Raw genomic sequence first — 25,503 nt, 5'->3', positions numbered from 1 at the left:
GAGTTCCTTTTCTTTGTATTTTTTGCTAACACCAACGAAAATATCTCAAACTTAAACAGCTGATCTGGTAATAAATTATGCCAATTCATGTTGCATTAAACATCGTGAGGTACAAAACACCCCCCCCCCCCGATTGTAGAAAATGTTCAGTCCACCCCTGTAAACAGGTACAAAATGCCTCTGAATATGGAGGTCTCTTCACCTTTTTCTTTGTAGTTGGCGCTCTTTTCTTACATCCTTTTTCTTAGCTGCGAACACCCTATTTTAGAGCTTTAAAACCGTCTGAGAAAAAGTGTGTGGAAATATTGAACACCATTTTTGAAGGGTGTTGAGGTGGTGGGGAAGATTTCTTTGGGATTTAATAAAGTTCTATAACTTATAGAACTTAAAAGCTGACTCGCGATTAAAACATTTCGTAAATCCGCGTGTTGATTTGTATATTCTCATAATAAAATCCATAGTTATAAAATTAGCGCTAAAATATTTTTTTTGCGACAAGCCCACCGACTCGATGGGGGGGGGGCGGTGGGGGGCTGTACTCTGCTGGATATAAAAGCAAGAAGAGCACATGTACTACTAATTTCAATCGTTCGGTCCCGTTCGGTCCCGTGCGACGCTCACATAAATTACAGTAATACCAAGTTAACTCGAAGTAGTAGAAACAAGGAAATTTTCAGGGATAAGCGAATTTTCGAGATAGCGGATTTTCGAAGTCGAGCGAATTGCCATGAAATATCGAGTTCGTTGCAAAAAAGGGCCCCACTCCTTACCAGCTCTTCAACACAAACTTGCAATATTGCTTTTCGTAAAGGTTTGAAAGAAAAAAAAACTTGCAAGAGATGTTCACCGCCTGAGTTTTGTGGCACTGCAATTTTACTTAGCAGAAAATAACTGCGTAATGCTGGTCTGCTTTGCGGTCGCACTCAGGCGTCGTAAAGAGTCCTCTAGCTGCTGGACGCATTGCAGGAGCCGATGTTTCCCGCCGCTGATCTCCGTTGGGTTTTTCCCTGCACAACACGCCTCCATCTTTTAGTGCACGGTACCTCTGCGCATGGCTCTACCGTCACATGACGTGCCACAGGGTTGCTTGCCGAAGTTGACATGCCTCTAGGCCCAGACTTCACGTTCTGGGAAAACATCGGCTTTGTGGTAGGCGCGGCTGAACGAGAAAAAAAATCGAGAGACTTTGGCTGGGCAGCATCACGCGAATCTTGTGGAACGGTCTGCGGCGGCGGAATTTTCGTTCCACTCTTAGTCAAGGTTTCGAGATATCCGGAGTTCCGCCAAAAAATACTTCGAAATAAAGGGCAACAAATGCGTTGGATGTATAGGAAATGGTTCGGTGCCGCGGAAAATTTCTACTTAGCCAATGTTTCAAGATATGCAAAGTTCCAGTTAACGAGGTATTACTGTATATCAAAATCCGCAGCTAAACATAGTTTAAAAATCAACCTAGATTGGTTAAGTTGTAATAACTAATTCATAGTTAGTTGGAAAAGTTACAGAATTGACGTCGGCTGTTAATACGGGATTTTATACGGGCGGGAGTGGGTGGTATGGTTACAGAAAGCGGTTGTAAGTCTCATATGCTCGAAACTATCCAGAAAAAGTTGATATCACAAATTGCCGCGACAACGACTTTGAAATTTGCCGAGTTCAGTTTACTTCAGATTGTAGCTAGTGCAATTCAGAGTGCCGTTGTAAATATTACAGCCATTCCGTCTCCAATCAACACAATGCGAGTGCGTGGTTATAGATAGCGGCCGTGACTCATGTTTTCTCAAAGCTATCCTAAAACAAATTGAATTAGAATTAGCCGCTAAGACGACCCCAACACCTCAGAGTTGCATGTCATCATCATCATCACCAGCCTATCTACGCCAACTGCAGGGCAAAGGCCTCTGCCATTATTCTCCAATTACCTCGGTCCTGTGCCAACTGTGACCAATTTATCCCCGCAAACTTCTTGATCTCATCTGCCCATCTAACTTCCTGCCGCCCCCTGCAATGCTTGCCTTCTCTAGGGATCCACTCTGTTACCCTTAATGACCAGCGGTTATCTCGCCTTCGCATTACATGCCCTGCCCAAGTCTATTTCTTCTTCTTAATTTCTACTAATATGTCTAACACCAGTTTGCTCCCTGACCAACTCCGCTCTCTTCTTGCCCCTTAATGTTACACCTATCATTTTCCCCTCCATTGCCCGCTGAGTCGTTCTCAATTTAAGTTGAACCCTCTTAGTGAGCCTCCAAGTTTCTGCCCCGTAGGTGAGTACCGGTAGGATGCAGCTGTCATACACTTTCTCCTTCAGCGACAATGGTAGGCTGCTATTCATTACCTGAGAATGTCTGCCATATGCACCCCACCCCATTCTGATCCTTCTTATTATCTCTGCCTCATGGTTGGGATCTGGGGTCACAACTTGGCCTAAGTATATATATTCGCTTACCACTTCCACTGCCTCGCCATCTATCTCAAACTGCTGTGCTGTCCCGAGGTTATTGATCATTACTTTAGTTTTTTGCATATTAATTTTCAGGCCCACGGTTCTACTCTGTTCGCCCAGTGCTGAAAGCATGCTTTGCAATTCGTCCCCCGAGTTACTTAGCAAGGCAACGTCATCAGCAAATCTGAGGCTACTGAGGTATTCTCCATTAACCCTTACTCCCACCTGTTCCCAATCCAACGTTCTGAATACTTCTTGTAAGCATGCTGTGAATAACATTGGAGAGATTGTGTCTCCTTGTCTGACACTCTTCCTTATAGGTATTTTACTGCTCTCCCTATGGAGGATGATGGTAGCTGTAGACCCATTATAGATATCCTCTAGTATTCTTACATAATGCTCATCTACCCCCTGGTTCCGTAATGCCTGAATGACTGCTAGGGTTTCAACCGAGTCAAATGCTTTCTCATAATCGATGAAGGCTATATATAGGGGTTCAGTATACTCAGCGCACTTCTCTATCAGTTGATTGATCGCGTGAATATGGTCCATTGTTGAATAACCTTTACGGAACCCTTCTTGTTGTTTAGGTTGACTGAAATATAAGGTTGCAGAGATTGGGTTAGCGATTACCTTGGTAAATACCTTGTAGACGACTGACAGTAAGCTCATCGGCCTGTAATTTTTCAAGTCCTTCATGTCACCTTTCTTATGGATTAGGATGATGTTCGCGTTCTTCCAGGATTCCGGTACCATTGCGGTCATTAGGCATTGCGTATACAGGTTTGCCAGTTTTTCAAGTACAATTTCTCCGCCATCCTTCAAGAGGTCTGCTGTAATCAGATCCTCACCAGGTGCTTTGCCCCCTTTCATTTCTTTCAAAGCCTTCCTTACTTCTTCGGTCGTTACTGGCGGGATGTCTATCTCCTCTGAACTACTGTCTCGTTCGGCATTATCCTGTATGTCCCGGCTACTGTACAGATCCATATAGAACTCCTCGGCCACTGTGACTATTTTATCCCCATTTGTGATGACATTGCCTTGCTTATCCTTAAGTGCATACATCTGATTTTTCTCCACGCAAAGACGTCTCTTCACTGCTTTCTGGCTACCTCCGTTCTTTACAGCGTATTCGATCCTCTCCATATTATACTTCCGTATGTCAGCTGTCTTACGCTTATTGATTAACTTCGAGAGCTCGGCCAGAGAGTTGCATGTACTTTCTCTTAAATATGCAATGCACAGTGAAGTTGACAAGTTCATTGCCAACACATCGGCTTCTAAGGGAGGGTAAAGGACAGACCCATGCCTGTCCGGAGGAATTATACTCCACTCCTTGCAAGTTCTATTTCCCCAATATGCTATGATGTATGCTCCATCATGAAATAGAAAACAACGGAGTTGCCCCGTGTACCACTGGCACTGCGAACAGCCTTGTTGGTTATCCCTCATCACGAGTAGAACGCAGCTGATTTCTGTGGCGATTTCTTATGCCTAATACTCGAAGTGTCTACGTTGAATACTTTGTTTTGTGTCTGCGATGGAGAACGTAGTAGCCGATTACCTAAACTTCCTATAGTGCATTGATGTAGCCGATACCGCACGGAAAACTGTCGATGAAAGCTTCACATAGACTATTTCGTCTTATTTTTGGTACCAAAAACGTTTATATTTATTGTCAGCCACGTTTTTTCAGTTTCCTTCAAAAAACAACCTGGCTTTATTCCCGCTTTTTATTAGCTCCTTATCGCCACTCCAATAATTAAAACTGCAACATATATAATATTCTGGTGTCGCTAGATAAGATACTGGATAGCGAAATCGAGGCAGGCAAGTGAGATGCCGGTCATTTTGGTGTTTCTCAGTGTTGCCACTTTAAGGAGGTCATTTAAGGAGGTCATTAAAAACAACAAAGCTAAGGACGCAGCAACACGGCATTTCCGGGGAACTTTTGCAGCTAAAATGCTCCCAGCAAACCACGTTACGTCGTGCAGATACTCCAGAGACGTCAGCAATCGACATTGCAGATGTTACATATATTCAAGGTTACATATATTCAACGTTGCTAGAACTGCAAGAAACCCGTCTAAATCACACGAAGGATAACGTACAATAAACGTCTCATGGTACTTTTATACGCTGTTTACAGGACGTTACCTTAGTGGTACGTCTTATGGATATTGTCGTGGTACACATGCAAGACGTATATAAATGTTTGTTCTAGATTCGTTTTCTGTCTTTTGCACAAGCATTAGTTTTTTATATTCATGACTTGTGTACGTTAGTATGATATTGTTGAGATGAACCTGTATGCCTGAAATTTACATTCTTTATACATTATTTGGAAGTTCGGCCAGCCCCCTTTCCACGTGTTGTGGGCATTTATACCTCAAATACATGTCTTACTAGCTATTCAGCACTGTTTGCTGTTACTTGTCACCTGGTTACTAGATTAATGTGTTTCCACTTTTGAAGTGCTGCATACTGCATGAAGTCTCATATGTGAAGTGCCAAGCTGACCACACACTCTCGCAGAAGCACACGAAGCACAGCTCTAAACAAGAAATGTCGCATCGAAAACAAGAGGCAGTAAGTAACAGCAAACTAGTCTTGATAAGCACAAGCGCCCTGGACACTAAGGCAACCACAGTAGCGTCATCGAATTGAACCATACAGCGCGGCTGTACAGGCCTTCGGCAAATAAACTATCACAATTGAAAACATTAAAATAATTAAAAGGACGGTCTCCCATCCAATCTGTAACAACCTGCAGCTCGGTAGTAAGAACGCTTTCAAAGTTCACATAAAACACAAAAGAGTTCAGGTAAAACAGTTTATATTGACTTCAAAATTATGTAATATGCTTTCGCAACACAACCAGGGTAATTTTCATTCCTATCTGCCCTGGCCCACAGGGTACACATTGTACAATTACAAGAATAGTACAGATATTCATGACTGTAAACAGGTCACACACAGCAGAAAGGTTGACAAAAAATAGGAAGGAAAGCAAACATGTAAACCCAGGGTACAAGCACAAGATAGTTATCCAACTTGAAATATCGCGCATTTAAATAATTGGGTGAAAAACAACGCAAGAAATGGGTGAGAACAAAGAAATGATTGAATTGTGGTTATAAAAACACAGCAAATTTACGGAACTAAATAGTTCACATGTAGTGAAAAGTTTGTGGAACAATAAAACAAAAGCACCTAGGAAACACAGAAGTGGTGTTGAGTGGTGGTTGTGAGTGCCATACAAATTTAAGCTACTTTAAACAAACCAACATCTAGGGAAATGGTTATGATCTATAGAAAAGGTGTGTATAAAGAAATGATCACGGCGGTTACAAGAGCAGAAGAAATTTACGTGATGAAATGATTCACACTTAGTGAAATGGCAGGACAACAATAAAACAACAAAAACTTTAGAAACAACTTATTGAATTCTGGTTAGGAAAACAAAAACTCACACTTTTTCAATATTTCACACAAAGTGATATGATTTGGGAACAAACAAAAAAACCGGGAACACGGAAATGTTTGAATATTAGTTACAAGAAGACAGATTTACTTGACTACGTGATTCACAAAAAGTGATACGCTCAAAGAATAATCACACAAAATAAAAACGCATAGAAGCACGGAAATGATTCAATGGTGTTTCAATGGTGCATGCCTCAATCATCAGTTATGATAGGGATTCTTGAACAGTTTGCGTTCTTCGTTGTGGTGCCAGAAACTGCCAAAATAGTTGTCAGACCGGATTGGTTGGAAGGTGAGTAGAAATTTCATGGTTCAAAGGCTGAAAGAAATTTAACACCGCTTCTAGCAATAAAAACTAAGAAGCCGCAGGTTGTCGACAAAGCTGATATTTGCGCAGGATGTGACTGACAATAAAAATCTTGGCCGTATACATTGTCTGGTGAAAGAATTTGATGTCTGTAACAACTCCAAGATATCTAGTTACACGCAATGCAGGATGCCACTCGCAGGTGGAAAAAAGCGTGTTCTCTGTTTCCCAAACCACGAGAAGTCCTGCGCCAAGTTGACCGTCAACAATAGCTTGAGCAGGCGCCTTGTGCAGACTGTTGCAGTAGCACCTCCCTTGCATGCCAGTTCATCAATCTAAGCATGGGTACAGTAATATCTGTGTTCTTAATACAGATTTTTAAGACTGGTTTAATACAGAATGGCCGCTTACATTGTCCCTGAAAAAGACCGTGTATGACAGCTGCATCCTACTGGTACTCGCCTACGAGGCAGAAACTTCCAGGCTAACTAAAAGGGTCTAACTTAAATTAAGGACGACTTAGCAGGCAATAGAAGACTAGAAGATGGGTGTAACATTAAGGGACAGGAAGAGAGCGGAGTGGATATACTTTAATGTCAGCATTGGCACTACTAAGGCAACCTTAACACTAACTATGACAGCTAATTTGAGGTACCAGTAAATATAAGAACTATATTTCGTGAATGGGGACTCTGAGGACATTTTAGCCACCTACAGGTCCATCTGAACTTGCAAAATGGAAACATGCGCAAACCCGGACAGCGTCACTGCCATGGACGTATACTTCGTGCAGCAGAATAGCGAGGTGGGCTAGCTGGTATATATGCATAACTAAACCTTCAAAAAGCACATCACTGAAACACTCGTCGTGTTGTCTTGTTCGCTGGTCCTGCTAGGCCTACATTTTTAGTTGAAGTATACGTTGTACAGCGGGGAGCATCAAAGTAGTGCAAGACATTTTTACAGCATAATCACATTCACACGTAGTCTAAGTCGCACCAGTCAGCAGCCTGCAACATGTAAGTTATTAGCAAACGACAGGCTACACACCAGAATCATACTCTGCCTTAAACCTGCGAAATCCAAAATGCTGTGTTACTCTGATCACCAATGTGTATTCCACACTAAATTCATTAAGCTGAAAATTCCATAAGTAACAGAAATTTAACAGCCATTTTTGAATATTTTTACTAGGTTCTGAAAGGTTAATTTACGTTTGCGATGCTGCAGTGAGAATACGAAGCACAACCAGCGCTCCTCATACTACTGTACCAGTTACGACATGCGTGTAGTGCTGACGATACAAATAAATTCGGCTTGCATACACGTTGTTCATTTTAACATTTCACGACCAAACTTTACGTTCGAAAAGATTGAACACTCAATGGAAACACGAAAAAATCATACAGATGGCATTTTAATCTAATGCTGTACTCTAGGAATTCACTCGATTTGTTATTTTATTTTAATTCTCCACGCACGGCAATCATTCAATTTATTGTGCACGTTTTTTAACCGAAATCTATTATGACGAAAAAAAAACGGCACCTGCAGAAACGAAACAAAAACCAAAATCACTCTAAAAGTACACAATGTGCGTGTAACCTATACACGCTTTTATTCGCACACGCTCTATATTTGCACACGCACGTATATTCGCACCCTCCAGCTTCCCTTATTTCATTTCATATCAAAACATTCGCCTAGCAAAAGAGGACAGAACACAAACTCTTCACCAAACATAGGGCTAGAAATTGGGTGAGAATTGATTCTGTTTACAAACGCAGCAGCCAGATATAGGCCTCCTGCGCTGCCCAGGGGGTGCTGCGAAAGCGACTTCCGGGTAGTACAAAGCTGCGCGGGTCCCATAGGATCCCGTGTTGACAGAAGCAAAATGAGCTCGACGCTCCCGATTATTTTGCGACGTGGTCACCAGCTCATCCCGGACGCGTCCGATCTATTTGAGCGATCAACTTGGCATTAGGGGAAAACGCTTTGCAGCGCCAAACACGTTTACAGCGCCGACGAAAGTGCCGGTACCGTGACGGCGTCTGCTAGTCGCAGGTTGACCGATCGATGGTCGTACGAAGTGAAATTAAATTTAAGTGAAATTTCTAGTTTATACTAACACTCTAGGTGAGAAAGACTTCTTAAAAACAGCCGATCAAAAAAAATTCCCCCGCATTTCCCCGAAGGGGAGTATGAGGAAGTGCGAAGCACGGGGTGATGAAATGAGGGGGAGTTTGTTGAAGTTTGGTGGCATTTTGCCCGTTAGTTACATTAACACCCCCTCGTGATCACGTTCGCCTTAACACGCCTCGTTTGTCCCTCTGCGGAAATCTTGGTGAATTAACGTGTATGTTCGAGAGATGTTCGAGAGGGAATGTAATCACGCACACACACACACACACACGCAAAGTAAAGTGAAACGACAGTATTTATTTCAGCACTTGTTTGTGTTGTCGTTGTATGCCACGGTGATTACGACCGCCTTGTGGTCGCTAAAGTGGACCGTTAAGGGTTGTTGCAGCCGCTATAACGCCGCTGAGTCGCCAACGCACGCCGCTGACGACGTAGTTTGAATGCGTTAAAGATATAAGGCGCGTTACTAACACTGATAGCGTCGGTCAACCACCCGCTTCACTAGATGGCGTGCAACGTCACAGGCCCGCCTCGACCGGGTTTACTTGACGGGGGACGCGTTGCCATTAGTGATCGATTACGCCGTCACTCCTGTCGCGTTCTCGGACCACGGCTTGATGACATGTACCATCCGAGGTGAGCGTGAAATCAGAAAAAAAGCCGGCAGCCGTTGGCTGATGAACTCCACGGTCCTCGAACACGCGTCCTTCGTCGATCGCGTAAGATGTGAAATTGAAGCAATGAGCACTGCGCCCATTGATGGAGCTGCGTGGGAGCGTTTCAAACAGCATGTCAAAGATGCAGCAATCACAATCGGGCGACAAGAGGCGAGAGACAGAAGGGCGAAAGTAAATCGACTGGTGGAGTGCCTGCGCTCCCTCGTAGAAGCGGACGAGGAGAGGCCGGGGGAATTCTCTGAAGACATCCGTAACGTGAAAGACGACATCCGCGCTGAGCTCGAAAAACGGTATTGGGGGGCTCTTGTGCGGAGCAGGGAGCAACGAGTGGAGTCCGAGGCACAGCCATCGAAGCTTTTCGGCGCCTTCGAACGGGCAAAGACCGCCACTAAAAGGATTCCCGAGGTGAACCACGCCGGTGGTCTTGCTAGTGGGAGCGAGGAGGTGGAGACGGCCTTCAGTGAATACTACGCAAGGCTGTTTTCCCCGCACGCTCACCTTGAGGCTCCTCCACCGGAAGTCACAGGCGCGCTGCCAACGGTTGCAGAGGACGTAAAGGCCACAATAAACGAACCCATATCGGTAGAAGAGGTCAAGCGCGTGATCAAGAAACTCTCAAAGAATAAGTCACCGGGGCCTGACGGCATAATCTCGGAATTCTATCAGGTGTTTCGTGAAGAGATCAGCCCGGTACTGGCGGCGGTCTTTGAAAACACCAAAAGCACAAAACTGCTACCACCCTCCATGCGGAGCAGTAACTTAGTACTCATTCCCAAACAAACCTCCCATAACACACCACCCAACGTGCAAGACTTCAGGCCTATCAGTCTTCTTTCCACCGACTATAAAATCCTAGCCCGCATCCTGGCCCAACGCCTCGAGACAGCCCACAGTAGTGTTGTGGGTCCTCACCAGACATGCGGGTTTAAGGGACGCTCCATCAACACCAACCTGCACCGCATGCGGACCATCTGTGACGTGGCGGAATCAGGCATTCACCCCTTAGCTGTCCTACAACTCGACCTTAAAAAGGCCTTCGACCAGGTTGACCACGCCTTCCTGTTCACGCTCCTCGGTCAATGTGGGGTAGGGGATACAATGGTCGAGTGGATAAAAATTTGCTACACCGCCATCACCACCAGCATCATCATAAACTGGGAGGTGGGGGCGCCCATCGACATCGGAAGGTCAGTCAGGCAGGGCTGCCCTATGTCCCCCTATGTCCCCGATCCTTTTCGCATTGTATATTGAACCACTTTGCAGGATGGCAATAGCGTCCAAGTCAACCAAAGGCTTGGTTCTCGGCGACGAAGAGCTCAAGGTGTTGGCCTATGCGGACGATGTTGCGTTTGTGTGCTCCTCGAGAGATCAGGCAGGGGAGGTCGTCGCACTGGCTGAGGCATTTTGTCGATTCGCGGGGGCCCAACTCAATCTTTTGAAGTCAGAGGGCGCATGGCTAGGGGAATGGCCCACCAAACCACAACAAGTCTACGGAGTTCGATGGAGGGAGGTCATCAACCGCTACCTCGGGGTAAACCTAGAAAACCGCACAGCCACCGCCCCCAGGTGGCAGACGAAACTGGCAGCTGCTGGAAGGAACTTGGAACCCTGGTGAGCGCGACATATTGCCCTTTTCTCTAGGGCACATGTCTGCAACGCCGTGGTATACCCAGCCATCTCGTACGCGGCCCGAGTCTCGACCATTGACGCAGGCTCAGTGGCCAAGTTACATCGGTTGTTCGCTGTTTTTGTCTGGCGATCCACGTATGAGCCCATGCGCCGCACCAACGTTTTCTGGAGCGCTGAAGCCGGGGGGCTTGGGCTCGTTAATTTAGAGCTTAAACTAACCGTGCAACGATTTTTGTACTTTCAAGATCACCGAGATGGCTTCCTCCAGGCGGCAGTGCAAAATGTAGGCGCGTTGCACCTCGCCCCTTGGCTCGCAACAACAGCGGAGCTCCTAGGTGGTGCCCGTGCAACAGGTTTTTACAGAGAAGTGGCGGGGGCGGTGGCCCTCTTACAGGAGCGCTTCTCGTGGGAATACCTCTGCTCAGTGAAACCAAGGAAGCTGTATTGGGACCTCGTAGAGCAGACCCTCCCACCGCCAATGTACCGCCTGCCACCCCTTGGTCGGCCGAAAAGTGACGTCCTGCGGCGAGTACGGAAGCTCCCTATCCCGACCGGCTCGAAGGACTTTTTCTTCCGCTTTCACACGTGTATACTGCCTACAAAGGCAAAACAGGAGGAACACGGTTTTTTTTGCCAGGAGGGGCCAACTGTCTGCTGTGCGGAGGGAGGGAAACGGCCGAGCACGTATTCATGGACTGTAACACGGCGTTCTACTTCTGGGATGAGCTGAAGTGCTCCTTCAACACGCGCTGGAGAATCACTTGGACAAATCTGAAGTTCCTAGACGCGGCCTCGGAACGCCCGCTCCTTCGCGACTGTGTCCACGTAATAGGGCTCTACTCGCTATGGAGGGCGAGAGTCGACGCCATCGAATGTACTGAGCGCCCCCGACCGGCGTGGCGACACTTCGTCCAAAAGGCACAATGGGCAATTGCCGCCCTCGACGGGGATGAGGCAGACTCCGAGCTACGCGACGCACTGGAACGGGGAACGCGAGCACTCATGGATTTCAAGTCACAACAGCAGAGGAGATGGGACGCAATTTGAGGGCTAGCCCCGGGTAACGCTGGTGTCCAGTTATACCAAGAAATGGCTTTAGCCAAGACCTCTAATTTCTCCCTTCCCTCTATCCCGTTCACTTCAAACTTTGTGCAATGACACAGTAGCCCTGTTGGCAATCTCTCTTGCTTAAGTTTCACAAACGCTCTGTGACTTCGCGGGCAATACTCCCCGATTGGCTTACAGTTACTCGGCAAAGCATTCTGACCCTCTCCTCGCATGATAGCCGATCGCCTCATTTTTATGTTTAAGTGAAGCCATGTTCTGATGCGCTCGGAAACCACTGTAATCACTGCATACTGTTCTGTATATATTTGTAAATGAAGTTATCGTTACCAAAAAAAAAAAGCGTCGCGTCCGTGGTTTGGTCCGTAGAGCGTCGCGCTGCGGCCGCAAAGTCCTCGGATCGAAACCTGGCGCCGGATGCTGTTTTTTTTTTTTATATAGTGTAGTGGCCTGGCTGGCGCGCCGAGAGAGGGTGTTGCGAGCTGGAGAGTAGTAAAGGGGCTTTAGGAGAGTAGGCGAGGGGGGAGAGGAGGCGCTATGCGAGCGCCCTCACGCGTCGGAAATCCGGCGCCGTTGCTAGGCACGGTAGCTAGCTCCGTTGCTAGGCTGCGGACGGAGGACGGCGGTGGAAGCAGGAGTAGGCCCGACTAAGAAGTGCTTCGCACTTAAAAGAAGAGTGACGCAATCGGCGATGATCGCGCTTTAAAAAGCCAACGAGTCCGGCGGACCGCATGCTCGCCTACTGCGGTGCGCCGCTCTTTTGCGTACCTGCACACTATGCGTGCACTTTCATTAAACAGTGGTCGTTTGCGTCGCCGTTACGAATACATGGTGCAGCGTTAGCTTACCGTTTTGTTGCGTGTCTCGGTGACAAAATGCTGCAACCGTCAGAAGCGTGAAATCTGTTTTGCGATTCCGAAATTAGTGGCCGTAAAACAAAGTGGTCGGGCGAATTAAGAGGCCGCTTGCTTTCCTTGTTTGCTCTCACTTTACTTAATTACGCTCTTGCAGAATACATTCCCAGTTCGCACTTAATAGCCTAGAATGAGGGTCAGCAACGGCCGAGTTCCATGCAGCTGACACGGCGGAGGGCTGGACGGCAAATCCAGTGAGAGGAAGAGGGGGGGCTTTGAATGCAAAGAGGAAAAATTCAGCTAATTTGCCAGAATATTTGACAATAATCTGGCGAAGTGTGAAGGTGGGTGGGGGGGGGGGGGCAATTCAACTGGAGGACGCCAATTCCCTGTTCTTGTCTCGCTGTCTAACTCCATTCGAAGTCAAAACTGGCGTGTCGGCGTTCAGATTCGATTACCACTGCACTAGAAAACCAACACAGTTAGTGATGATCGTATGTAAATATTCGGGGCCCCGCGCCGTTTATGCGGCTGTGTTATGTTATGCTGTGTTATGTGATGTTATAGAAGTACACATCTCTGCAGGCAGCGGGCGTGTGATTTGGTGCATGTTTTGCGTCCTTTAATAGCGCTTAATTTGTTTATTTGGCGCTATTGCCCCACCTACTCGCTAGTATACATGTACCCTGCCGTTCGTAAACCGTGCGGCGTAAAAAGTTACGCAAGAATCATTTAGTTTGCGAAAATACGAAACAAAATTTACACTCGTTTCTTAAGGCGGTGCCAGGCCAGCAGTGTCAGCTGAGTCGGCTGCGCAATTCTTGCGTTTGCTTGCATGCTCCCGCTGAAGCAACCTTTTGCAGTTACCTCAGGACATAGGATGAGCAGCGTTCCGTGTGAACTTTCCTTTGTCGACCGCACGCAAGAAGAAAAAACTGTAACGGTCGTCAAACAGTTAAACCACCCGACCTGGCGATACTGTCCCACGCCGCGACCACCGCGACAGCTCGCTCAAAAGAAAGCCGATAAATCGGCTTCTTTAAGCTGATATTATTTTGTTTAGCCTCTTCAACTACTTTAAAGGCTATTTCATACAGTATGCAGTCATTTAAACACGCCACAAAGCGCCACAACTAACTTTCACTCTGGCTTGTAATTGAAAACACATTGAGGGCGGCGAGGGTCGTCTGCTTTTGTACTACCCAGAGGCGTCGGCCGCTAGGGGCTCTGCATGTCGCCAAAACTCCAGCGCAGGAGGCCTATAAAGGTCTACCGACAAATCTCCGCAACGCACAAACCGGGCCTCTCAAATTGTTAGGGCTACCCGCTTACGCGTACCGAAGTTCGAGAGCAACTCTGCTACGTTAAATACATATGACAAGAAAACAAGGCTGCCTAGTACTCACTTACCTCCACTACTTGGCAGTATTTCTTCGTCCGGTAGATAAATCCATGGTAGTCAAATCACAGAAATAACGACAGTTGAAGGCGTGCACACCCGTGCCGGCACCGGCCTGTAGCACACGTATCGATACGGAGTGCAGTTAGTACACTGTCGGACGATCTGACTCGCCGCGCAGCGACTTCCTGTCTCGTGTTCGTCCGAGGAAGAAACTAGTCCTGAAAGACACCCGCATCGATAAAAACGCGTTGAGAAATATATGCCCAAGTTATTGGTAAATAGAGATATTAATTACCAACTATGTACAAGAAAAGCTTGAGATTGGTATCTCTTAAAGAAAACAGTAATTGTACCGACAATCTCGATTACGGCATTAAAGGCATTCAGGGTATGCGGTGGAAATACAGCTGCCCTGGGGTTGTGGGCGCCGTAATTTTACGGTTTGTTCTGAGGCCGCAACCACTTGCAGCGTATTTTCTGCGCTTTCGCGCATCGACATCGCCCGGCGTTGACGGCGTCGGCAAAATGTACGGCGAGGAGGAGGAGGGGAAGGAGGAGAAGAAAACTTTATTGAAGAGGTAGATCGAGATTAGAAGTGGGCGGGGTCCTCAGTCCAGGACTCCGTTGGTGCCGCCTGCCGTCTTCGCCCTTTCAGCGAGCCAAAGATACTTAGGTCCGTGCTGGCAAGTTCACTCTCCCACTGCTCCTATGTAGCTACGCCGATGTCTATGCTGCTCGCCAGATATCAGCGTCGACGCAGCGCCCGAAAGCATCCGACAGCAGGCGACATCGTCCGGATTCCGTGTCCATCTCCTGGTTTGGGGTCATTACGTTCGCAGAAAACAATCATTTTTTTAACTTGCAGCAAATTATAAGCTACTTCTGTTCGAAAGTGCGCAATCCTCCGTAGCTGGCTTGGCTTTCATCAGGGAGATCGGGGGATTGGGAAAGCTTTTTGCGAGTTAAATACGGGAGCTCTGGCTACATCGCTTGTAGTGTTAGCATGAAGGGCTTGTCTGCAAGATCGGTACGTAACGAACAAAGTTTATCAACGCCAGAAATCTAGCTGTGCATTCAATTTCATTCGCGGCTACCGTAGCTTGCATAGGGGAAACGATGAAGTGCGACAGCTTTTTTTGGCTTAAATAAGGGAGGTTTCGTTACATCACTTGCAGTATTAGCATAATTGACCTCGCCCCAAGATCGGTGCGGAAGAAATAAGCGTTAGCACTCCCGAAGTTTATGAAATACGATCAAAACGAATCACCCGACAATATTCGTTGGCAGCCTCTGTTAGGGTAGCAAATTCTTGGGAGCACGCATTGTTTTCCAGCGTGGTCCAGTGGATTGGAGGTTAGGTGCTGGTGTTGTGTTTTGAAAGTCTATGGTTCGAATCGTGGCAAAACCTCACGGATTTTTTTAGTTTTTTTGCAATGGGGGTGTCATCTACTTTTTTTTTCAAGGCAAAAAAAAAGGCAGAGTACTTTTTCGTTTAAGCTACAAGTGACGTTTGACGGTAACCTCAGGATCAAGGCAGCCCCGAAATTTGCTATGCTCACACTTTGAATTCATGAAGCTGCAGTCGGTGCGTAACATCAAGATTAAATCAAGTAGCAAGTAAAGTTGTGCTAATTGCGTCTCTATTCATCATCCTATCTTATTTTGTTCAGATTTGACGGCAATGACCCCCGCTACTCCCCCCCCCCCACCGAAAAAAACCTTACAAGGCTCGTTGGCAACGTCGCTTGTAAACGAATTCTGCACTAAGTGCCTGCCTCTCTCCGCGAGGTTCGGTATTGGGCTACTGTTTTTAAGGTCAAAGGTTCAAAGCAATAGTGGCGGATTACAATACTTGCACAAAACCCATGGGTACAAAACCTTTACACAACACATACAAAACCCCTCGGTAACTTCAGTACAGTACGCCTGCGGAGAGTTTGAAAATAAAGTATAGCAGATATTGCTGAAATAAATGTAACTGCGATAGACATGTTCGACGTAAAAAACGGACATACCAGCAACATCTGAACAACGTCAGCAAAATGTGCCTAAATACCGTCCCCAAATGAAGCAACAGCAACATCGAGAGTACGTCTTTAGCAAAGTTGAAAGAACGTCCGACATTAAGGTACCAGCAACGTTATCTCAACATCCAAAAATTTTTATTAAAATATTGCACGTTGTACGGATGTCTAATAGAGATACTGCTGGGACATAGACGTTCGGATCTTTTTGGGACGTCGCAGGGATGTTAGTGGTTTGCTGGGCTGCGAAGAGTGTTATCTTCGATTCGCGTTCGGAACGACTCCAGTCGCGGGCAGCCGCAGAGCAGAGAGGACAAGCTGAGACTACCATAGTTGACCGACAGAAAATCCGTAAACAACAAACCGTCATAGTGTAAACAAATGTCCCGTGATGCGAATTGACGAACGATCACGGCGGCGGCAGGAAACAATAGGAGAAACGATTGATTAATTAATTAATTAATTGACTGACTCAGAAAAATAATGTGGCCATTGTAAAAAAAATGCCCAAAACCGTGTTTACAGTAAAAAAAGAAAAACGAGAGCCTCAATAGGTAGGTAATGGAACCAGAGCTTCTGTGAAGAAGTACGAAGTTTTACCCTTTTCTTTATTCTTCACAGGCTTTACCTTGACGCTATGAAGTGCAGCAAAGATTTCTGCTTTGTATCCACCTGCGAAGAATATGCAAATTTGTGCGTATAGCCATTGCCGACAGACTACAAGATACCTTGCGTGCAGGCCTTGATCTACGAAAATTTAGTGCGGCTTCACTGCAAGTTTAAAAACTTAACGCCGGTTCACATCGGTTATAATGAAACCCTTTCTGGTGGCATTGAGTAAGGCTTAATTTACCTCACGTGTCAATACTGTCAATTATAACCTCACGCGTCAATAGTCAATTATATTCTCTTAATTGTCTGCCCATGAGGAATGTTAGCTAAGAAAGTTATATTAACCTGCCACCTACTTTGTGCTTGATGAATGCCCTCGAAAATTCGTGCATGCGCAGCCACTTTTAGAAACGCAAACACATTGCTACGCGAAAAAAAATACAAAATCCTAAAGAATGCCTCGCGAGTTTGCGAGAATTTCGCATTAGCCAAAGGAGGTACGGGCAAAATCTAGGGCGCTTTTTATTAGCTATCATCTGTATAAGGCGCATATATTGTTTCTTATTTTTTCGCTTTAATCTCTACCAGGGGTTTCCAAGTCTTGGAGCTTTCGGACACCTTCCTTCCATGTGCGGGAATGCTTGAGAGCAGACGCTGTTGACTCGCTCCAGAAGAGATGCGTTGAAGCGGAGCGCAGTGCGGTCCACAAGGGACGGCTGGCGAACACAGTCGAAGCCCCCGAACTCGCAGATTCGGTAGTGATGCAGGAGGGCATCCTCCGGCGCCACACGGTGCATTGCATGGCGACCTGCGCACGACATAGCGAAGAAATAAATTGAGTGAATTTAGTAATAGCAGTACTCAGAGCATACATAATGGCGCACCTATTTTCCAGATTTATTTATTTTCAACTTCATTTTAACAATTACAAAGTTTGTCGTGGTACGAAACTCTACTTGTTTTGCTCATTTTTTTTCTACAACTGTTCGCTGAATTTTTCTGACTATTTCTGAATCAGTTCCGACAAAGATTTCTTGATTTTGCGGCCTAAGAAACATTTGAAACGTGCGTGCAGCACGGGAACTTTAATAACATAATTTGACCCGCCGCGGTGGCTCAGTGGCTAAGGCGTTGCGCTGCTGAGCACAAGGTCGCGGGTTCGATTCCCGGCCGCGGCGGCCGCTTTTCTGATGGAGGCGAAAAGCAAAAACGCCCGTGTGTACGAGATTTCGGCGCACGATAAAGATCCCCAGGTGGTCAAAATTAATCCGGAGCCCTCCACTACGGCGCGCCTCATCGCCTGCGTTGCGTCGGCGCGTTAAACCCCACAATCAATCAATAACATAATTTGTTCATTATAGCCGAGCACTTGACAACTTTTTAGTGACTATAAACGTACTAATTGAAAGTGTTGAATTTCAAAGAAGAGCAATGATAAGGAAACTCGGAAGAGCAACGGTGTCATGATATGCAATCGCGCCACAGGGCAAAAAATTAAAGCCGTTCCAATCAACGTGAAAGCTGCCGGAAGTGCAGAGCAGTGATTAGCCGTAATGGGCTGTGGCGCCGGTATCTGCTCACTACTACCCCCCATCACGCCCTTCAACTTCCTATCTTACTCCTCTCTTGATGAATTGAAGGGAGTTTAGTCAATGCAATTCAAATTTTCCGCCTTCGTAGTGCTCGCGCAGGCCCTGCCTGAAACAGCGCGAGCGGGAATTGTGTGGTTTTTGTGCTTGCTTTCATCTCGCCCGCACCGGCCCCTTACTGCGCAGTTTGGCATGCGTCGTTTTTGGCGGACATTTGTTTAGCCTGCTGTCGTAAAACCCAAAAAAACGGACGTTCCGAACAAAATGTACGTGGGAGCTTCCGGTTATTTACAAAGATTGTGTCTGAAATGTACGTGCAGTTTCTTTGCGGTAAACAATGGGGAGGTGTATGACAAGCACAACCGGTTCAGGAGTTCCGAATGGTTGCGCCCATACAAGCCGCTGGTTTGTCGAAGCCTCTGGGCGGGTCCGTTGCGCGGTAACGCCGTGGGGCTCTATTTAGGTCCAATATCTCGCTGTACCACCGAATTCACGCAGTTGCTTGACACTGCAACAGCGAACGAGCAACGACGACAAGGCGGGCCCCTAAAGTGCTCTGCACTTAATATTGCACCTAGGTTAAGGTTGTCAGAAAACGTCAGTAGTACTCCAGTACTCCAAACGTTACAAATCAATGCATGTTTTGGAGAAAAACGTCCCAGGTACTTCCATCGATAGTAATGTTTGAGCTGTTCCCTCGCATCCACAAATTAATGCAGAATATATTCTCATGACAGAAAAGGCTTTGTCGAATGTAGGTTTCAGACGTACGTGCATTTTTGGAGGCCAGGTAGCAAAAGGGAACCGCTGTTTTGTATAGAACTGTTCTGAGGGATGTTTGCATCAAAGAATAACCCAAGCTGATCGAATGCTAGTCGTGTGCAGACTGCGTGGTGGCAGAGGGTGCCATAAATTAGTGAGGTTGACGGTGAACCCGAATATATACATTTTTATACAGAAATGCATTATAGTCGGGGGTTGTCGTGCGTCTCTTGGCCGGCGTGCGCAGCGCGTCTGATGATGATTGTGGCATGATGCCCCTAGGGATTGGCCAACCAAACAATCCATCACGAGATAGCTTCGCGTTCAACCACCATCGTCATCTTCCCGTAGGGGAACCGCTGAAGAAGAAGAAGGAGAAGAAGACAAAGCTGCGAAGAGGAGGGCTGCGTGAGTTTTGGCTACCGTTATCCTCCTCGGCCGGCGCATCTTCCCGATCTGAACCCGATCGAAGAGCGGCGCAGCGCGTCTGATGATGATTGTGGCATGATGCCCCTAGGGATTGGCCAACCAAACAATCCATCACGAGATAGCTTCGCGTTCAACCACCATCGTCATCTTCGCGTAGGGAACCGCTGAAGAAGAAGAAGGAGAAGAAGACAAAGCTACGAAGAGGAGGGCTGCGTGAGTTTTGGCTACCGTTATCCTCCTCGGCCGGCGCATCTTCCCGATCTGAACCCGGTCGAAGAGCGGCTCATCGCGCCTCAACTCCCCTTCATGAGCATCAGGCGGCTGACTCGAGGCAACGGGCAGTTTGGAATCAAGGGACAGGCGGTGAACGTGCCCATCGACGTATCGAAGGTTGTGCGGTGCTTTCCTCGCATGGTACCCGAGGATGTTGCGTTTGACGTTCGCATTTCTGCATCCTCACAATCCCCCTCGGGGAGGTGCGGGGGAATTTTTTTTCAATTTCCTGTTGGGAAACACCGTATAAAAAAGGGCCTTTATTTTCGATCAGCAGTCATTCTCAAAACGGGGTTCTTGACTAACGACGATCACCTCACACCATTACAGTGATATTTACAATGTTAGCGAGCATGTGAAACGCCCACCTGGGGAATCCGTGTTACCTGTGAAATGAGTGTTCTATGTCATATCAGAATCAAGCATGATGCCTAAATATTTTGAATTACTTGAGAACTGGAGTGGCGTGCATTTGTAGTTAATACATTTTGAGTCATGAACAAAGAAGGACACAGGATGATCAATTGTTTTATGGGGGTTATGAAAACAAACAAGCTTAGCATTATGTCTATTAATTCCGATTCCGTTATCCGTACACCAGTTCATAATAGTTGTGGCATCTGCTTGAAGGCAATTTAGGCAAGTATGAAACGAGGCTTGATTTGACAGAAGGACCGTATCATCAGCATATTGGAATAGACGGCATTTTGATCCAAACTGGGGTAATCAATTGACGTGTAGGTTAAATAACAGGGAGAGAAAACGGAACCTTGGGGAACACCAAATTTTAAGATTATTCTCCAACTTGGGTAGTCACCTATGCGCACCACCTGGGAGCGATTAGAAAAATTACTGGACAATAGTTTTATAAACCAACATCAGAATCCAATTCTTTCTAACTTTTTAAGAAGAAATACGTGAATGAGCGAATCAAACGCCGTGCTTGCGTCTACAAAGAGACCTCACGCAAATTCGTTATTATCAAATGCCGAAGAGTCTTCTAGCAGAGTGATTGTGCTCCTTCTCTGTATAAAACCAAACTGCGCTTGCGACAGTGTATTATTCTTATTTAGAAATATGGCCAATATTATGAGCAGCTGTTTTTCAAATATTTGACTGATTGCAGGTAGTATAGGAATCAGTCTTCAGTTCTCTACTTTCCTACGAGATCCACTCTTTTAGAGTGGTTTAACTACAGCAACTTTCAAATCCTCAGGAATAACGCCATGCTCTATGCACCCATTATTAATAAAATTCAGTACGGATTGAAGCACAGCATAATTACTCTGCAGATCATTCATGTAGATGCTATCTATGCCAGGTGTTGTTTTACGTCGAAAACTGAATAACATATGCGCAAGTCTTCTGAAGTAACCGCTGGCAAAAATGCCGCTGATACAGTACTGGTAATAGCGCTAGGTGCATCTCCGGCGAAAGTCTGATCACATGAAGATGATATAGAAAAAAAGCAGAAAAATTCTTGGTGCGCAGACGTTACACTCCTAAGATGTTTTTAAATACATCTTCTAAAGATTGAAGTGTGTTTCGTACGAATACATCATTATATTTCACCTCATTTTTCCGAAGGAGTGCTTCTTTTCGTAAAAGGTCTTATTATAATAGTTACATCTTGCCGACCGAATCACGGCGTTTACCCTGTTCCGCATTGAGCTTTTCATATTAGGTCTGTATTGTTTGGGGCACGCTTATAACTTGACCAAAGGGCGTCTTTTTTCTTAACGGCTATCAGTATACCTAACGATAACCAGGGAAGCTTGGGGTTACGTTTTTTACTGTTATTGTTTTTTGAGCGGTTGTTTGTACAGAATGAATTGTATCAACAAAACGCGTGTGAGCAGTACAACTCGTGACGTTACGTAAGAATTTGTTCCAATCAAGGGCGCAAAAACTTTGTCAAATCTAGCAATATCGAGGATGTTCAGGACGTAAATGTTGGGGCGCGAATCACTCGGAACTGGAAATGTCAAATGACAGCCTACAATATAATGATCGGTCAGTTTACACTTGACTACTGATGAAACTGTGCCAGCCGTGGGGGCTCTCACATTAACATGGTCGAGGCAAGATTACACAAGTTTGCTTACTAAATGTTCTTCCCGTGTATACACATCAATGGTTGGACTGACTCCCCGTTTCTATAGTGTGTTTAGGTACTCACAAACAACTGACCTTGACGGCAATAGGGTGCCAATATTAATGTGCCCAATTAGGCAAAGTAAGCTGTTTGGTGGTAAGGAGCCACGGAGATCATCCAATTAGGTTATAAATGAACTTGCGTTTTCTGAGAGAGGTTAATGTCCTACCCATCTCCTACCATAGGTACTCTTTGCAACGCAACGTGCTCACAAGTCGACTACAACGAGACCACCTAAATTAAATAAAACCCATTTCAGTGGCTTTGTTTTTGCGCTTATTTTTTAGCTCGGGTCCAGCTCAGTGGAGTGGGGACGGACCGTCCTTTATGAAGAGGCTATTGCTATGAGTGTCCTTGTTGGTGGAGTTTTCCGTCCTAAGCTTATTGAGGACTAGCACTTGCATCAAAGAACTGCTAAGGACGTTTGGAGTGCGGCCTGTTCATAGATAACCCGCCGTCCATGTTGACGCGATGGAGAAATTTGCGAAGTGTATCCAGGAATGCAGCTTTTTCAAAGCAAATCTTTCTACCGCTACCAGCCAACGGTTCTTTCGCGGCGTGCCGGGCAATAAACTTCCAACGCGGCGGAGACGCGGTCGGGGGGGGGGGGGGGAGGGGGGTTGACTGGAGGAAATTTTTTGTTTACTGTCGGCCCCCCCACCCCCTATTTTCCACGTTTGGCTTCTCTGTCAGAGCCAACTGCGCAGATGTTCGCAACAGCCGCCGTACGTGAAATGAACCGAGTTTGGCACATACACGTATCAGTAACTAATACGCATAACCGGGCCGGACGGCCGGGAGCCGAGTAGCCTGCTGTGCACGTGAACGCAGTGCACGATTTTTGTCGGTCGCATTTCGCCGTGCTGTCAACTAAACCGAAAAGACATGGGAGTTTTTGCCGTCTGTTTGGAAGTAACCAAGAGTGCTAAATGCGGCCCACGTAAGCTTTGCTGCAGGACGGTATAGCGACACTAGGCGGTGCATGCCGAGGGACGTATCATTATCTATCCATCAAGCACGACTGTACGCGAGAGAGAGAGAGCGAAAGAGAAAGAAAATAGACGTTTATTCAAATTAGCAGGTGAGGTTATAGTGGAGCTTGAAGAAGGCGTCTTCAATCTAAGGTGCCTTGAGGGCGGGCGGCAACAACAGCCCATCGGGCTACCCGTAGCTGGTCGTTCAGGCCGGTGCTCGCGAAGGCGCTCTCCCAAAACTTGGCAGTAGAAAGTTGCAGGTTAGGGAGAATCAGTGGGGATTGATCACACACACCGAACTTATGGCGCAGCATACAGGGTTTCCGCAAAACCGGCAAAGCGGGGAGTTCTGGCGGTTAAAAAGGTTGACCTGGATAGGAAGGGGGAGAGCGCGTAAATGACGTTGGTGCTCTCGGGGTGGACATTTAAGGGGGGCGGGGCGGAGGCAGCGCGTGTCTGACGCGATAACCTTAAAAGGCCCTTTGCAGAAAGGCGGGCCACACTGAACATTCAGTGGTGGCAACGCTGGTGGCTTACGCGACGACGCCATAATAAAGATCGCTCAGGAACGCCATTGCAGTTACGCGTTTTGCACCAACGCTTCCCCATTCGGCAGCTTCATAAAGAGATATTTTGGGTTATTTTAATTACATGGTTTGTTCTCTTGTAGCATTAAGAGGCAAGATTCCCACGCACTGTGGCATACCTCATTGCATGCGGCACGTTTACGTGCAGTGATGCTTTGATTGATTGTGGGGTTTAACGCGCTGACGCAACGCAGGCGATGAGGCGCGCCGTAGTGGAGGGCTCCGGATTAATTTTGACCACCTGGGGATCTTTATCGTGCGCCGAAATCTCGTACAAACGGTCGTTTTTGCTTTTCGCCGCCATCGGAAAAGCGGCCGCCGCGGCCGGGAATCGAACCCGCGACTTCGTGCTCAGAACGTGCAGTGATGCTGGGCTAAGGGTATGTACAATGCACACCTTTAGCGTCTCCCGTTTTAATTTGGCAATTTCCATGGGGCAATGCGTCTTTTTTATACACTGTCTTGAGAGCTGCGTTTCACATGGCGGTCACAACTGCCACCGTTATTAGCGCCGAACATTTAGGCAGCTGAGTTGTTTCGGTGCAGCCGAATTCGGGCCTGCATTCGAGCTTCGCTCTGCCCGCGCTGATGGATATTTCGACATCTGTCAATCGCAATGCGCTCGTCTACCTTTTTTTTAGCTGTTTAGAGGTACAGTTTCAAGCGGGGATCATGACTGCCGAAGTTTTAAAGCGAACATTTCAGGCACGAGTGTTGTGCCGGTGCAGCCAAACATTGCAGCCTGCAGACGCGTGTGTCACTCTGCCATTTTGTGACATTTCGACAGCAGTAGATCGAGAATAAATAGAGAAAAAAATAGTGGTTGGTCCTTGTTTCATATGAACCAGAGCATTTGAATGTTTGTTGTGCATCCATATGAACTTGCACATCGCTGTTGATATTTCGTCGGTATGGCAACGGTAGACGCATCAACATTAAACACTGCATTACACAGGAGGGAGAATCGCGTAATTCCGATTGAAACCCCAGACGCTCGCAAACCGTGCGAACGAATTCGAACAGGTTGTCAGCGAACCTTTCGGTGAAGTCACAGTACGCTACAGCGAAATGAGCACGATTTGCTGGTCTCCAGCAGTCTTGTGGGAGTGCTTGGCGAGCGACGCCCTGCTCGCGGGTCACTTAGGCAAAGGTGCGACCACATTGGGCTGCTCTGTGGCGTGTACGCCAGACGCTTGCGTTCCGACGAGCTCAGATTATTGAACACGGCGGTGGTAAACACAGCAGCTTCCGCTGCTACACGCTGCCCTATCGAGGCGCCAGCTATCGGCGCTCATTCTCGTCATGACGCACTACTTCGCTTCACCTCTCCTAGACGGCAGCACCATTTGATTGGACAAGTTAGAGGGAAGGGCATCAGGTACGCACGTAAAATACGGAGCATACGGAATGTTCCGTGAGTTCCGTTGTATTGTGTTGACCGAAATCCGTCTGGGCCCTTGCGCATTCGTTTCGGTACGGTGGATTAGTCCCACAGGCTGGCCCTCGCCCTGCCCTCCCATTCGTTACGGTGGGGTGCGCCGTCCTCGCCGTACCTGAGCGCGCAGGCGATGTCGGGTCCCGGTCAACACGGTAACCACGGAACAGATGGAGCATGCGGAGTACTAAAGTCTCTAATCTGCATTGTCATCAGTTGCCGCTCCTACCGCCACCGAGAACCAAGAACCAGCAAGGAAAGAGCAGAGGGAAAGTAGAGGGGCGCGACGTGGGGGGGGGGGCGACGAGGGAGGCACCGAGTTCTCGGCATGAGCCCCCGAGCTTCCCTGCACGGGTTCCTGTACGGCCGTGTTCGTCTTTCAATGTGTATGTAATCATTCCTCCCAAAACTGCTAGAAACTTCGGGACGTTCCACCCTTCCTCCTTTCTGTTTCCTATCAACTTCCTCCATCTTTGCTGTATTCTTTTCGTGGTGCATTCATTACCAACAGGCGTGCTTGTTCAACGCCGCCTGTATAAACATATTGCCTAACGCGTGAGCAAAAAATGGCCTAACAGCCACTCTCCTGTTGCTCTCTCCTACCCTTCCCCGCTCCGTAGCCTTCCAGCGTGCTTTCGTGTCCGCCAGCCAGCGC

At 47.0% G+C, this 25,503-nt stretch overlaps 1 protein-coding gene across 3 annotated transcripts in view; it reads right to left on the bottom strand.

Annotated features, from left to right (window-relative positions):
* Positions 1-15,764: 15,764 nt before the first annotated feature.
* LOC144164256 (uncharacterized) overlaps positions 15,765-25,503 on the bottom strand; it is a 43,540-nt gene continuing 33,801 nt past the window's right edge. For all 3 annotated transcript variants that reach the window (XM_077694773.1, XM_077694774.1, XM_077694772.1), the window contains one exon: positions 15,765-17,452. In XM_077694773.1, coding sequence (XP_077550899.1) covers positions 17,206-17,452 — 247 coding nt within the window. In that variant the 3' untranslated portion in view covers positions 15,765-17,205. The remainder of the gene's footprint in view (positions 17,453-25,503) is intronic.

This window comes from Haemaphysalis longicornis, unplaced genomic scaffold, assembly GCF_048455015.1.
Source record: "Haemaphysalis longicornis isolate Haplotype H1 unplaced genomic scaffold, Haemaphysalis longicornis Haplotype H1 scaffold_13, whole genome shotgun sequence".
Taxonomy (NCBI): Eukaryota; Metazoa; Arthropoda; class Arachnida; order Ixodida; family Ixodidae; genus Haemaphysalis; species Haemaphysalis longicornis.
Note: the sequence above shows the minus strand (reverse complement) of the source record. Positions and strands in the feature narration are given on the sequence as shown.